This window comes from Anguilla anguilla, chromosome 2 (genome assembly GCF_013347855.1).
Source record: "Anguilla anguilla isolate fAngAng1 chromosome 2, fAngAng1.pri, whole genome shotgun sequence".
Classification (NCBI taxonomy): Eukaryota; Metazoa; Chordata; class Actinopteri; order Anguilliformes; family Anguillidae; genus Anguilla; species Anguilla anguilla.
In genome coordinates, this window is record NC_049202.1 from 3,115,001 (window position 1) to 3,130,927 (window position 15,927).

The window sequence follows — 15,927 nt, forward strand, 5'->3', positions numbered from 1 at the left end:
TTTAGCTGGAGGGTTGGGGTTAGGTGGAGCTTAGTATGCTCACCCCAACTCCATGTCCCTTTTTCAACAACAGCAGAAAAAAAGTTTGTTATGAAATTATTGAAATTGTCCATACAAAATATACAATTCCAATGCAGCCAAAATATAGCCTGCAAATGTATATATGTGTAATATATAGTGATGTAGAGAGAGTGGTGTGTGTGCGTGCATCTCTGTGTTTGCAGGGTCACAAAAGGACACATCACAAATCCCCAAAATTGGTAATGGGAGGGTTATATCGATTTAAAAAAAAAAAGATATACTGTTCAGCAGAGGCAAGAAAACGGCATCCCTTCATAATAAAAATATAAGAGAAATATAAAAAAGAGAGAGAAAGAGGGAGAGAGGGAGAGAGGGAGGGAGGGATGAGAGAGAGAGGGAGAGAGAGGGAGGGAGGGGGAGAGAGAGAGAGGGAGGGGGGGAGGGAGGGAGGGAGAGAGAGAGAGAGGGAGGGATAGAGAGGGGGAGAGAGGGAGGGATGGAGGGAGGGGGAGAGAGAGAGGGAGGGATGGAGGGGGTGGGAGAGAGAAAGAGAGAGAGAGGAATGGAGGGAGAGAGAGAGAGAGAGGGAGAGAGAGGAATGGAGGGAGAGAGAGAGAGAGAGAGAGGGAGAGAGAAAGAGAGAGGGAGGAATGGAGGGGGAGAGGGAGAGAGAGAGAGAGAGAGAGCGATCGGGCGCTCTCTTTACGGCGCCTGGCTGGGCTCGTGTCACGGTGCTTCTCCTGGGGTGTATTCGGCAGTTTGTTTTCTCCATATTTCTTCTCGGGTCTCTCCTCTTCCAGCCTCCCCTCTTGCGCCCGGGGAAGTCCATAAGCTGTGACATTAGAAAAACCGCTGTCAGATTTTGAGCGGTGATAAGTATACCGTTTGACTGGGAGCTACTTGTTATCTCTGTCCTATCATAGACACAGAGACAGCCGAGGATGCATTTTGATAAGTGGGGCGCGAGCCGGGTAGAGAAAATGGAGGAGCGTACTTTTCAGGGCGTAAACAGGAAGAAGAAGAGTTTAAAAAAGGGTTTTATTTTCTTAAAAATACAGGCCTTTTGTGGCCTATATAAGTTTAACCTTACGCATTTTTTTGTATTTTTTTTTTTAGACCTATTAAAAATACTATATAGCTGAATGGGATCGTGTTGGAAATGTTATTTTTATATGAGGCATAGTGATAGTTTGATATTTAGCATTGAAAAAAATGAGACATCATTTTTTTTTTTTTTTTTTTTTTGCTTTGCTTGTTCTTTTTCTACATTATGTGTGTCACAAATCTTGGATCCTAAAACAAACCTGTCAAATTAAAAGCCCTGAAAGTCACAGAGCAGAAAATAAAAGACGGACTCCCTGCAGTATAATTTTGCCAAACCCCAAAAAATGATGTTGTTTTTCTGGAGGACTATTGTAAGTGGCCCTGCAATGGATTAGTGATCTATCCAGGGTATATTCCTGCCTCTTGCCCAATGCATGCTGGGATAGGCTCCAGCCCCAGCACAACCCTGACTAGGAATAAGTGGTTTAGAAAATGGATGGATGGATGTCTGGATGGATTATTGTAAATGCAGGCTGTCTATGGAAAGCTAAATGGCTCGAAACGCAGGAAGTGTTATGTGAAAAGAACTGACCAATAAGAGCCTCCCCTCCACTGAGTATGTGAACGTGAATATCAGTGGACCAATCAGAAATAGGCTCTGGCTTGATCAGTGCATTTCACTTAAAGCCATTTTACTTTGCAGTCTGAATATGTGCCACATCATTTGGGCCGGCACTACATAAGCGTGGCTTTCATTAATATTCTTAATTATGTTAATTTACCTTTGGACGAGTTCAGCATGAATAATGCCAAAATAAATATAATAAACAGAACGTTGACACAATGTTGTATCCATGTTGTCATGCCCCTAGCCTCCGATCCCCTTGTGTATTTAACTCTGGCATTTGATTGAATACTTGACAGGTGTGAAAATATTATTGACCTGACAAGATGCACTCCCTTCTCATGTTAAGACCAGACATTTTGCCATTATGATTAGGATTTTTCAATTGCTTTTGTCTGATTTCGTGCAGTTTATGGGCTGCGTAATTGACATAAAAAAAATAAAGAAACATTTATCACAAGGGTGTGCCAAGGATTAATGACAAAAAAGCATATCACTCATCATTAGATGGTACTTTGTGTGCTCAACTTGACTGTTCTGATATGGGCACTTGTCCAATTCCTGTCTGCTGGTCCAGCCACACTGCGTGTGCCAATCCATCCATCTATCCATCCATCCATTATCTAACCTGCTTTTTTTGGGTCAGGGTCATGGGGCGGGGGGGGCTGGAGTCTTTCCCATTGGGCAAGAGGCAGGAATGTACCCTGGACAGGTCGTGAAAAACCATTTCAGATGTATGCCAATACAGCTGCTGCCTGTATCAAACCCCAAATAACCTGATCTGTCCTCCCACTTGTTTTTTCTTTTTTTTTTTGTCTTTTTATTTTTTACTTCCTCTTTCCGCTCAGTTTTTCTCCTGCTCAGGCGTTTCTTCATGCCCGTCTGGATAATTACGCCTCTACACCACCAGGCCTCTCTCCCCTGCCTATTCAAAACGCTGACGCTGGACAATCTACTAAAATATTCAAATCTCGCTTCTACTCACTGCTTGACTTAACATGGCTCAACCTGCCAACAACGTGCCTTCCTCTCTACTGGGCCTCCTGCGTTGGTTGCCAGTCACGGCTTGGATTCTGTTTCAAACTCTGGTCCTGGTCTCTGGGGCATTGAGAGAGGCATTCCTAAAAGCTGTCGTCAAACCACGCACCCCCGTCAAACCGCTGCATTCTGCGACCTCAGACTGGCCAGCAGCTCCAACCTGTTGGAGACGCGCGTTTTGGGACGGGGCTTTTTCGCGACTACTGCCCCCTAGTGGTGGAATGAGTTTCCAACTGCAGTCAATACATCGGAGTTCAGTGGCCCCTTCCTTGAAACAGAAACAACCATGTTCGTCAAAACTTGTTCCTTGGGTCTTCCGACACATACCTTTATCTTTCTCCTGCTACTGGTCTGCGATTGGCTGATTTTTAGCCGCTCTAGTATTTCTAGTACTCTTTGTATTTAAACTTACAGCTCATTGCTACAGATTGGCTCATTCAGTACAGCTCTTATGCATGATGATATGTCTGATACAGTGTTCTTCACAGTGATATTTAGTTTTGATATTGTGTCTAATTCTATATCGATACTATTGTTCATCAAAACGTATTGTATGCGCTATGTTTGTAATGCAGTAAGAGTGTTTGCTAGATGAATAAATTCAAAAAATGGGAATAGAAATATTATCAGTAGTTTGAATGGAAAGAATATTCTTCCCTGTACTAGTTTGAACAAAGTAGGTGGCTCCTTAAAGATTACTTTATTAGGCTCTATCAAATGCTTTCCTGGAGTTCTATGAGGGCGGTTATCTCATAGACCCATCATCATCATCATCATTTCAAGAGCACCAGAGTGGGCAAATGGTTCTGTGGTGCCAATTAGAGTTGAACATCAGCCCCGCTATATGTACCAACGTGTTTATAGTAGTGTTTATATTAAATAAAAAAACTATGTCAGATTACCATTCCAGTGCATTTAATACGAGCAGCCCTGTGGCCGGGCCCACAGGTCGCTCCGTCATTCGTCTCTGGACCTCGAAATGAGACTCAAACATCCTTTGATGCCCCGGCTCAATTTTCGGAGAAAAGATCGGGTCCCGTTCCCCCGCACACTCCCGCCCGTCGCCGCCCCACATCCATTACTCAGCTAATTGATGTATGGGTCTGTGTGGCTCCCTTCAAGACCGAGCCGACCGGGGGAAGATCAGTCAGAGTGAAATATAATCCGTTCGGAGGCGCTCGTGTCAGCGCTGCGGCTGTCGAGGCTGGGGAGGGATGGAACGCGTACAGCGCTAAGCTAACGTAAGCGTTCGGAAATCCAGAGATACGGTAACTGCGTTCGTCCTGCAGTTGCAAACGTAAAATAAGTATCGATGTTAGCTCTGGTTACGTAATTCCGTGAGCGTTTTAATCACCATGCTTGTGGAATTTTCTTTAATGGTTTCAGTGCAGAGGTGTGTTTTAATACAGTAGTTGTTTTGTGATTCATAAAAGATTTTTTTTTTTATATAAGAAATAAAGAATGGAAAAGGAACCTTATGTGTTGGAAAGCCTGTCCAACTTTATCGCAGATGGGTTTTGAGATTTCAAACGCTTCCATGTGCCAGTCCACCGTGTGCGGCAGGGAATAAAAGCACTGGTACGATCAGACATTTGCATTCAGTGCTTTAGGGTAGACCCTCCGTGATGACAGTGCTCAATATGGAGGGGGCAGGACACTGCATGCAAATGTGGTGTCAGCCAAGGGCTAATCCAAACAATTTGGGCATCTTTCCAAGTTCCCGGGGATGTAAATAGACACGGAGGTCACATCAGATCATTAATAGTACTTGACCCCAGTGGCAGTAGGGGGGGTTTGGTCATGATAGAATTACATGAGGAATATTTAATTGACGGTTTGAAAAGGACAAAGAACATTTGTCAAAGGGCTCTGGGGCCTGGACATGCGGACTGCAAATTAGGTCCCGACCATCTGAAACGCAAGAGAAGAAGATGATGATGATGATGATGGTGCTCTGCCCGTGAAATCTGGATTATGAGACTAGAGAAGAAAAGGTCCTCGCAGTGCATGGTCAAGACAACCCATGAAATCTGCAATACGCCCATTTGACAGATGAGAAATGGAACAATGTGCCTTAATGGAGTGATTTCTGCAAATGGCTGACAATCAGAGATTATATTAATCTCACTCAAGATGGTACAGGTAGCAGAATTTCGGGCCAAGGTATTGAAGAATAGCTAAATCTGAAATTTAAACACAGCAACCTTGAATTTCCATCCTGTTTGTAGTTCCCACAGAATAATGCCCAGAAAAATTCATCGCAAATACACCCTCTGAACTGTAGTCTAAAAATTAAATAATTGCTCCACTTAGCCTAGATTTGTATCCTGAAGACAAACCCAAGAATCAAAGCTGAAAATAGATCCAAAAGTATTCAAACTCGAGATCAGGCTTGGAATTACAAAATATCAGGCACTGGAACTAACTATGAGCCACACTGAGTTATATCACAGCCCCTGGGCTTGCCTCCATTTTGAATGATGAATTTAAGAAAGTGTTCATTTGGTTTGTTGGTCGTACACTACCGTTGTTTAATTTCAGAGCTGGCCCGATGTCAATACTCTGCATCTCTATATTGAAAAAGTGACAGTTGCTTAGACCGCCTCTGTCACAATTGAGGCCAACCCACAAAGCGAGAGGAAGGCAATGACAATCCCACCATAGACGTAGACTGTGACACTCCAGTCCTCTGACGACTGTGTCTTCGGCTGCTTTTTGCATCGTACTGATAGCATTACTCTTCTCTTTCAGCAGGGCCGAGAGCTTCGGCGGCGCAGACAATGCGAGCGGTTGATTTATGTTTAACCTGAACAGACAGGCTGAAAAAAAGATCGCTCCGTGCCCACGTGACTCCGCCTCATTCATCACGTCTTAATGCCATCAACACTCCAAATGCTTTATTTATAACTCACTTTCCGTCCCCCCATACTCCAGCGTAATACAAAGTGACTCCACACAAAAGTTAACTTGATCTCTGCCATTTCCCCTCTATTCTGGAAAGACTTCATATATATATATATATATTTTTTTTTTTTTTTTTTTTTTTTTTTTTTGAAAGGATCAATTTAAGCAATGCTTTTTTGTTTTTGTCTGGAAATAATATCTTGGTTTCCTCTTCTCGTTCCGGAGAAAATAAACTTTGGAGTTGACCAGGGAGATAAACTGGGGGCAAAAAGCATGATATTTCTTTTTATAAATAAATCAAACGCTGTTCAATGGCTACTGTGTCTATTAGGCGAGTTGTAGAGAATGGTCATTGAGTAGTTCTTTCATCAAATATTCTAAAGTGTAAATGCTATTGGTAATCTGTAATCCAGTATGGTTTCTTTGGGAGAAAAGCCCTGCCAATGTGCCACACTTTCTTGTGTTTATGCAAGACATGAATCCCTGTTGATTGGTCAATCTCAAAGTTTATTTAAAAAATGAAGAGTGTGTCTTCTGTTGACAAATTTGTTTTGATTGGACAGTCCTACCATTTTTGAAAGCTTGAGTTTACAGTCAGCAGTCCCAACATCTGTGGTCCTGACATTGTAGACTGTCTCCAGTGCCTGTTTGTTTCACAGATACTATTGAGAATTATTACAGTTTTGGGTTTTTTATTTTAATTTATTTTTCTTTACTTCATTTTGGGACACTGTAAGCATGGTGGGAGCTGTGGTCCAGCCCTCTTGGTACAATGCAAGTAAAGAGCAATAGCATGCCATGGGCAGTTTTTAAACAGCCATGCAGCTTACAGTTGAAAGAAAGAAATGTCTTGGCTGCTTCAATACGTTTCAGCATTTAGCAGAAGCTCTTATTCAGAGACGCTCACAGTGGTTATTATAATTATTTATTTTTTTGCCTACAATCCATTTATAGAGCTGGATATTAACTGAAGCAATTCAGGTTAAGTTCCTCGCTCAAGGGTACAGCGGCAGTACCCCAGCTGAGAATCAAACCCGCAACCTCTGAGTCACAAGCCTGACTCCCAAACCGTTATACGACACCACCCACTCCGAACAGCCTTCAAATTCAAAACTTTTTGCATTTAAGTCGCCCTTAGGCATAGGCCTTGTTTTAGGAACTGGCATCTATTGTGTTACCAATGCAGCACCTCGTCTCTTCCGTTTGTTCCAGGAGTCTGTCATTCCTTCCGTTGTTACTTCCTGTTAGGAGGTCTAAACAGGTTATTGGAGGCCAACTTTTTGTTGTTGGGAGAAACAAAACTTAATATGTGAAGCCGGCAACTGGGGGTTTGAGTTAAATCAGATCCGTGCAGTCTGTCTGTCTGGAAGGACGGCCTTTTCAAAGTCTTCATTCTGAAATGCTATGTGCCACCTCAAAATACGTAGCCTGTCGATTCACATTGATCTCGAATCAGTTCGTGTTTTAGATGTGATTTTATACTTAGATGTGATATTACACTATTATGCAGATGTACCAGTCACTATCAATGTGTGTCCAAATCTTTAGTCTGCCACTCTTTTAGTGAGGTACCATGGCTCTTTGGCGCTCTATAATCTTCTCGTCTTCTACAGCGTAAGACCTCAAGTTTATAAGTTTCAGTGACAAACCCTGAGAATCGTCAGGCTGCTTGACAGGCCCCAGCACTCCTGACCAAACTTTAGGGCGTGTGATTCGTGTAAATTAAGACGTAGTTTTTTCCCCCCACATTTTGAATCTGTTGCCTTCCGTGCGGAGGGACACATTCGTGCGTGTGAGCTTCCGTTTGCGCTGTAACTTCTCTGCGTGCCGAAGTCTGAAACGCGCAGAGTTCGCTGCAGCTGCTCAGTCGCTGTCTAATCCCCGGGACAATGCCACAGTTCTTGGATTTTGTCGCCCTGCATTGGGCAGTTTGTGCCGGAGCACCGGATGACCCGCTTCACCTCCCTGTCTGTCGACTAAGCAGCTGGAATGACAGGAGTTCGGTAACGCGCAGCTTTCTCTTTCTTACGACTTCACAGAGTGCGGAGAGCCGCAAATGCCTGTCGTTCCACCGGTCGAAGTGAGGGCGGCGCTGTTCGGACCTGGTGCGGTCCCACCCGGGAGCAAAACTACTCCACCAACTATTCCTTCCTGGGCCATGTCCACTTACTGGTTGTAGTCTAGCGGAGCGTACAAATGACTGGGCCCAAATGGAGTGCACACAGACGTACGTCCTTATGGCTGCTGCCTCGTCCAATCAGCGACAAGCATTGGTGAATGTTCACAGACGTGACCGCGGCTGCATTGGCGGCGTCGTTCGTGCTTTGCCGGGACCCTTTGGGCGTGGCACCCTTTGAAAGCCGTGCGCGTGACAAATGTCACGGATGTGGTGTACACGGGCTGCCTTCGTCACATACGTGTTCTCTGCGTGCAGTGCGAGATTAAAGCATGGCCAGACTTCCTGCCAACACGGGGGGGGTGGGGTGGGGGTGATGTTGATTCTCTTTTTTACGACTTCAAATGCTGGGGTCAAAATTCTTTGGATGGTGGTTCCTATAATATGCTGTGTTTGTATGTAACTTATACTCTTGAAAGGCGGTCAGATATTGTGGAGGATTGCCATTTGTCACCAGCACTGAGATACTTTCCTTTAATCCCGAGGCCTAGACTTTTAAATTATTTTTTTTATAAATGCTCACTTCAGTGACTTAATTTGCAATTCAAGATAGTGATCTAATCAGGAAATATATGTGTATCAATCTTTCACTACTCCAAAACTATTGAGACTTCGTGTGATATACAGCCAAAACATAAAGAGATATAAGCTATCACATTGGCCAGGTACTGTACTAAAGACTAATAACTTGGAAGATGAATAGGACCTACTTTGGCTGAATTCGCAGGCGTATATTTTGAGTGAAACTCTCAAAATTGAGTATTAAGGTTAAGTTAATTACAATTTGAAAGCAAAGGGAAACGAAAAAGTTTGAATTATTTTGCTAGCCGTCCTCCCACCGTTACATTTTCTGTCGCGCTAGCTATTACCAGCACGTGGCCTCCCATATCTTTGCGTATTACAGTGACGCTTTGCCATTCACAAAATATAACGCTTTACGCATGCAGGAACCAACGACTGAACAATGTTTTTTCTTTTGAACGGTGATTTGCTATTGTGTTTGCCCAGCTCCATAATGACTTCGTGTAACTGGGAGGGATGAAATAACTGACCCAATAAATCAAAGATCACAAAAGCGAAGTCAAATAGGCAATATGATCTAAATTTAAAGCTAACCCAAATTAACCTCGACATTGTTCCCTGTAAGTCGTAAAATATGAAGGAAATTAACGTTGTTTACCAGATGGCTACTCCTTAAAATAAAATGATTGATTTATTCCATTACAAATACCGTATATACACCCACAAGGTAGCTTAGTACTGTCACAAAAAAACAAAATATATAACAAAATCACGAATTCCAAAACTGATTGTACCGCCTAAATAGTGCGCTTAAATCAATATTGATGTAGTGGATCTTGGCTTGGACGTAGGCTACTTAAACCCTGGAATGGTAGACAGCCAACACAGGTTAATAATTGGATTATTATTATTATTATTATTATTATTATTATTATTATTATGATTATTATGGAGCTCCCTTTTTGCCAAACAAGATAGAGGACATGTTTTACATTTAGAAACATTATAGTTACGACGAGTAGCACATATAGCATATAGCGCATATAGCTAGCTATAACACGGACACGTTCCAGAAGAAGTGGAACAACAACAACAACCACAATAATAATAATAATAATAGTAATTATTATTATTATTATTTATTTATTTATTTATTATTATTATTATTATTTAATAAGTTTATTTTCAAACATTTGCACTCATGTAAAATTTTCTGTTTCACTGTGGAAAGTGCTTATTTCATCATTAAATATAGCTACTGAAATGTTTTAAGTTGGCGCATAGGAACACCACTGTGTATGGAACAGACGTGCTGAAAAAGATTGAACGACAAACGAAAGTTATACTTTTGTAAGAAAACTGCACCAAACTGGTAAAAAGATCTAATTTCGGCCGTGAAACCAGATCTGGCGTGACCTGGAATCAGGTCTAAATTCTGGAATAAAAATGTCATGTCAGAGTAGCATAAAAAATGATAAACTTTGGCATTGTGAATGATTTCGCGTAGATTATTTTTCACAGCTGTATTGTAAGAGTATAAAAGTATGTAATTAATCTTTCAAAGCCTTTGTTTAATTTATGACATGCGTCTATATAATTTAGCAATAGGCCACTATGCGAAAACTAGTAGTGCCATTTGCCATGTGTTTTAAGGCCGGTCTGTGGTAACATGCGAGTTACTATTAATGTATAGCCAACATGCTATACAAGCCACTTCCCGTCTACTTTATTTTACAGGTGGCTATAAGTTTAGTTTAGTTTAGTTTTACTATTTTACTGATTCTAGGAAGTTTTGCTGTATTAATGCGTCTTTAGTGAAAAGCTAAAAGTGAATTGACATACTAAATGCGTGGTGCCTATCCTGGATTATCTAGGCTAGTTTATACATTGCTATGATTTCGTGATTTATATTCAATGATACAGTTATCGTCCTTGTTATTGATTTATTCTTGCAGTTATTTACTCTCTTGTTGCCTGGGTTCATAGTGCCCTGCTGTTCTCGTCCGATTAATTTAATTATTAATTTTATTTAAGACATACACATATGTTAGGTTTATACATTAGGTTACAACCGTTTCATTCGTTAACTTCTCACTTCTTTTGCAAAAAAACAAAAAAAAAAAAAAACAAACTGGATTTTGCACCTGTTAACGGAGAATTGAGCAGTCACTATTTATTTAATTCACAGGTCTTGCGACCTTTTTTGACGAGATTGTCGATAGCGCCTCCAGTGTTAATGCGCGCGCTCTCTCTCTCGCTCTCTCTCTCACTGAATATGTACGGCGCAATTTAATTTTGTATTGTTGTGATAAAGTATATTCATTTAAAGTATATTAATGTCCTAACAGACAAAAATAGCAGTTTATGTACTAATGTTAAACAGCTATAACATCCCCTCAACTTAACTGAAATGTAAAATGTCCAATGTTGATGCAGCTCTAACAGAGTAGGCTACATATGAGTCCAATAGGGACCACATGTACTCTCTAACAGTTGAGTTAGAGCTGAATATTTTACTATGAAAGGGAGCTTAGTTTATGAACGGTTTTAATCATTTTTTCAAAATGAACATGTTATTTGAGCAACTCGTTAGAGTAATATCGTGAGACTATTATTATTATTATTATTATTATTATTATTATCCGCCATCATCATGTTAGTGTACACGTAGGCTATACGTGTGTCCGTCTGTCTGTCTGTCTGTCTGTCTGTGAGGTTGAGTTCATGTATTCATGGTTATTTGTATGGGTCGCTTAGTCTAGACTAAGTAGACAAGTACATTGTGTAATATAGTATATGTCTACATTTAAACCAACGTATTTTATTTGCATTATTCTTCATTTAAGGATAGAACACTTGTATCTGTAGTACTACCTTAAATGTTAATTATTTTTAAACCGACAAAAGCTACATTATACACGTGTTCACAACATTGCAAATAGCCACAAAAAGCGCGGTAATTAATATTTAAAATTCTAAACGATACATCCAAGAAATACGCTCGTTTGCACTGAAATGTGGAGTGAAAATTATATGTAGGCGAAAACCCTGACCATCGTCAGTATTTATCAGTTAAAGCGCCGGAATATTAATATCCATACAGTGGATATGGGCGCATATTCACAACAAAGACCAGAGGAACGAAAAAAAGCAAGGACACGAGCAGCAGGAGATTTTACAGCAGATGAAATATCTTACTGGTGATGTAAGGTGGCCCTTTGCACTTGAATTATGGCACAGAAGATTTAGCTGAGCTGAGGGGCTCTCTCTCTCTCTCTCTCTCTCTCTCTCTCTTTCTACTCTCTCTACTCTCTCTCTCTCCGTCAGAAGTATTAGCAGCCTTGATATACTACCTGACTCTGTATTACATTGATAAAACATTGGAGCCCATCATCCGCAAAACTCGCTGATAATTCTGTCGAAGGTAGTGGCCAAACATAATCGCCAGATTGCCCTAAACTGTATGAAATCTGTTTGATCCATGAACGTGTTTTGAAGTGTGAATCTTGAATTAATTCGAACGCATTTTTTTTCTTTAAATTTCACCTTTATGTGGCGTAAATGGACCCAAACTGAGACATCTTGAAATTCTGAAGTTGTGTTTTTAAAAAATCGAAAACTTTTTTTTCTTAATCGAAAAAAAAAAAACTATTATTATTTAAAAATCGAAAACGCAATTTATTTTCCCGTTCCTGTTTACACACTGGAGCAATGGTGTATGGCCAAGCGACTAATTTAGAAGAAAATGACAAGAGCATTAAGCAGTATAATTCAGCAGGACTCCTCCTCCCGGCCATGCCTTCTAATTAATGGGGCTCCTTACTTGCAAAAGCCTGCATTGGACTGCAACATAGCCAAAGAGTGAAAGACGGAGGGCGAAAGTGCCACTGGAGATAATTGATTACCTCCCAATCAACAATAACTTGTTAGTAGTAGTCAATTCCGGCGACTCCTTGGGCTTCGACATTTTCAAGGAAGTACCACTCTCTGTCGGATTGCCACACGTCGTGGAGATTATTTCCAGAGGAACCCGGGACTGGGAAAGTCGAAATGCGGGACTTCATATATATTTATCCATCCCTGCGACAAAACTACGACAAAAATGCTGTTTGATTTAGTATCTGTAATCTAACGGCTTTTCGAGCACCGCCGAGCTATTTTATAAACATTTTTTTTTTTCGTGCTAGATCAAGTAATATTTTTGTTAATATTTCTCAAAGTAAGTCAAACTTAACGGTGGCAAATTATGACATCGAAGGAGGACGCGAAATGCTCTGCCGTGGAAGAGAGGAGGCGAAGTCCCCTGGATCATCTTCCGCCGCCGGCGAATTCCAACAAGCCGCTCACGCCGTTCAGCATCGAGGACATTCTCAACAAACCGTCGGTTAAGCGAAGTTACACGATTTGCGGGACGGCGCACCGGATTTCCTCCGCGGAAAAGCACCCACCGCCGGGTCTCCCCTTGTCCAGTCGGCCTCTCCTCTCTCAGACGTCTCCCCTATGCGCCCTCGAGGAGCTAGCCAGCAAAACGTTCAAAGGACTAGAAGTGAGTGTTCTTCAGGCGGCTGAAGGTAGGTATTCGCGAAAGAGTAATTAATAATGAAAAAGCTAGAAAAGCTAGAATTCCAGTAATTTAATGTAATGAAATAGCATACAAGATTATTATCATGATTTCTCTTAAAAAAACATCGACATGGGAAACGATTTCAATGAACCGTTTAAAAGTTGTGCACAAAGATTTGTCATGGCAGTGCATTAATCTGTCATATGCTTTTATTTCCGAACAAATATTTTATATTATTTTTGTAAGTTATATTGTGATAAATGCCTAGCGCTGTACATCAAACAATGGATGAGCATTTACATACATCATTCCCATTAAGCATATTGATATTTTCTCTAGGCCGGCATGATCCATTTCTGTAGCCTAATTCTTAATAAGAACAACAAATGCTATGATATTTAAAAATAAATAAGACGCGTTGTTGAAATAGAAAATTGGACTGAAATGTTAGTTCCGGCCTTACAGTCATAAATACAGAAATTCCACTGATGTCAGCATAAAATCTGCGCAGAATAAGAAAACACACGGGACGTATGTACCTGGGTCTGTTTGCGCGTGAATTATAATTGCAATATTTTAGAAGTACTCTATATATTTAACTCCTAAAGCAGTATTTCAAGCTTAGTCGGGTTATGTTCCTAATGAGTAAAGAAGACTGCATTTATGAGAGCACATTCATGTGGAATTCTGTGACGCTTTGCTTTGTGTAATCACTTGGAGCGTTCTCTTTTATGCTCGTGACAGGCCTGGACTCGAACCATACAGACCAGGAGTTGTTGGAATATTAATATGCTTCTGTGTGAATATCTTTGAAAATATTAACATAATTAATTTGATGACATGTGCACCTTCACAGGGAGGGACGGAATGACATTGTTTGGGCAACGGAACACCCCCAAAAAACGAAGGAAGTCAAGAACGGCGTTCACTAATCATCAGATCTATGAACTTGAAAAAAGATTTCTATACCAGAAATACTTGTCCCCCGCTGACCGAGATCAGATTGCCCAGCAACTAGGGCTGACGAATGCCCAGGTCATCACATGGTTTCAAAACCGCCGAGCCAAACTGAAGCGTGATCTGGAAGAAATGAAAGCCGATGTGGAATCGGCCAAGGCGCTTGGTTCAGTACCGTTGGAGAAAATGGCCAAACTGGCCGACCTCGAGAAATGCGCCAACGGAACACTGGGACATTCGAGGTCCGAGTCCCCGACGTTATCCAGCCACGAGCAGGACATCTCTAACAAACTGCGATTGTCTCCGCTGTCCCCTTACACTGACAACACAACGAGTAAAGAATGTTCGGAGGACGAAGACGAGGACGTGGAAATTGATGTCGACGACTGATTGATTATTGTTTGAATGACTGTTATAAGGACAGCAGCAACAACCATTATTATCATCATTATTGCTGTTGTAGCTCTTGCAACGGTAGCTGTTGTTAAGTGATACAAATATATTGAATTCGCGATAACGTATAATAAACAAAAGTATATAACGGCAAGCATGAACGGTGTAACGGTATGCGACGACAGCTACGTCAATCATGTCATCAGCATTTAACCAAGGACGTGGTTTCCAGTAAAAGCAATAAGAACATTTTACAAAACGCGTGTCTAACAAATGATACTGGACTTCAACTCACATGTGCGTGTTGTAGTTTAAGCTCTCTCTCGCGCGCTCTCTCTCTCTCTCGCTAGCTTACGCACGCACACACACACACACACACACACACACACGGAGAAGAGAGCGACAAACACACTAGTGAGTACAGACAAGCACACAAACACGCACGCACACACACGCAAAAAGATTCATACAAACACACTCATTTGTTAGTAACCTCATTTACTGTAGTATTTTATTACGTTCACTACCCTTCCGCATTTTTCGACTTTTGCATGTTATGAAAATGCATGTTTTGTTTTATTATAGCATTTATTTATTTCAATTTTTAGCTTCAATTTATGTCATATCGGGTATTTACTTTTAATCCACACTTGGTTTTCTCATGCGTGTGTCCGTGTGTGTACATAAGGTGTTTACCTATATATACATTTACACACCGTATTCCTTATTTATACAGCATTGCATGAAAGGGAAATAAAATCACAACAAAAGGTTTGCGTTTGATAGACGAATGTATAATAAAATTTCAGACAAAGGCATCGACAAAATAAAATTAAAAAAAAACGTCAACTGCAGTGATAAAAAACTGTCTATTTACTTTAGGTAGGATTAGATTCATCTGTTTGAATACAATAAAGTAATTTACATTTTAATAGACTTCCTATGTTTTGTATGCCTGTAAGTGCCTTTTGAATACCAGGACACTATTTAAAACCAATGTAATGTGTATGTATATAAAATGAAAATAAACATCGCTTTTCTCAATATTTCTCGCAGTTATTATAGTAGTAGTAGTAGTAGTAGTGATGGTGGCGGTGGCGGCAGTAGTAGTAGCCTAGTAGTAGCAGTAGTAGTACTGGTGGTGGTGGTACAGAAAAAGAAGAAGGTACGGAAAAGGTGGGCCACATAAACACTACCCTAATATAAATAATAACACAATAAACATATGGCTATTTTCAACGAAAAATATAAGGAAAAGTATAATTAAATACGGCATTGTATTTAGATTAATCTTATCGACTCTTCTGAAACCGAAAGATAAAATAAGGTAGTGTTTCCAGTAAATGTTTTCCAACTGAGGGAATTTTAAAGTGGGTTTTTTTTTTAATCGAAGTTAGCCGAAGCTGAGCGAGTCTTCAAAAAACCTGCTTAAAAACAAGCTACCAACGCGCTTTATTCTATTGTTTCCACTTCAGAAGAAATACAAAACATTTTTTTCCCGTCTCAGCATCGTTTATCCTTTCACATTTTAAAGCGTAACCTGCCTTCTTGACCCTGCAACGTGTGTTTTCCTATTCTGAATGAAATTTATGTGAGAAACACAAATCTGGTACGGGGAGGAAAAAAAGAGAAGATGCCACAAAAAAAAAAAAAAACAAAAAAAAAAAAAAAACAACGATTTTG

At 40.6% G+C, this 15,927-nt stretch overlaps 2 protein-coding genes across 12 annotated transcripts in view; both read left to right on the forward strand.

The window, feature by feature from the left end:
• Positions 1–15,927, forward strand: part of LOC118217707 (T-cell leukemia homeobox protein 1-like) — a 97,310-nt gene that overhangs the window by 60,121 nt on the left and 21,262 nt on the right. The window contains exon 4 of one of the 11 annotated variants that reach the window (XR_004763282.1): positions 2,539–2,741. The exons of the other annotated variants lie outside the window; for them this stretch is intronic. The gene's annotated coding sequence lies outside the window, so the exon portion shown is untranslated. Of the gene's footprint in view, positions 1–2,538; positions 2,742–15,927 lie in introns of those variants that run through there. 11 annotated transcript variants of the gene reach the window in all.
• Positions 11,722–15,096, forward strand: lbx1b (ladybird homeobox 1b). Its single transcript, XM_035399740.1, has 2 exons — positions 11,722–12,901; positions 13,751–15,096. The coding sequence occupies exons 1-2, from the start codon at positions 12,577–12,579 to the stop codon at positions 14,239–14,241; spliced, it is 816 nt and encodes a 271-aa protein (XP_035255631.1). The 5' UTR covers positions 11,722–12,576; the 3' UTR covers positions 14,242–15,096.

Coding starts and splice junctions, on each gene's coding strand:
- lbx1b (XM_035399740.1), top strand. CDS start 12,577: ATGACATCGAAGGAGGACGCGAAATGCTCTGCCGTGGAAGAGAGGAGG. Junction 12,902..13,750: donor TGTTCTTCAGGCGGCTGAAG/GTAGGTATTCGC, acceptor GCACCTTCACAG/GGAGGGACGGAATGACATTG.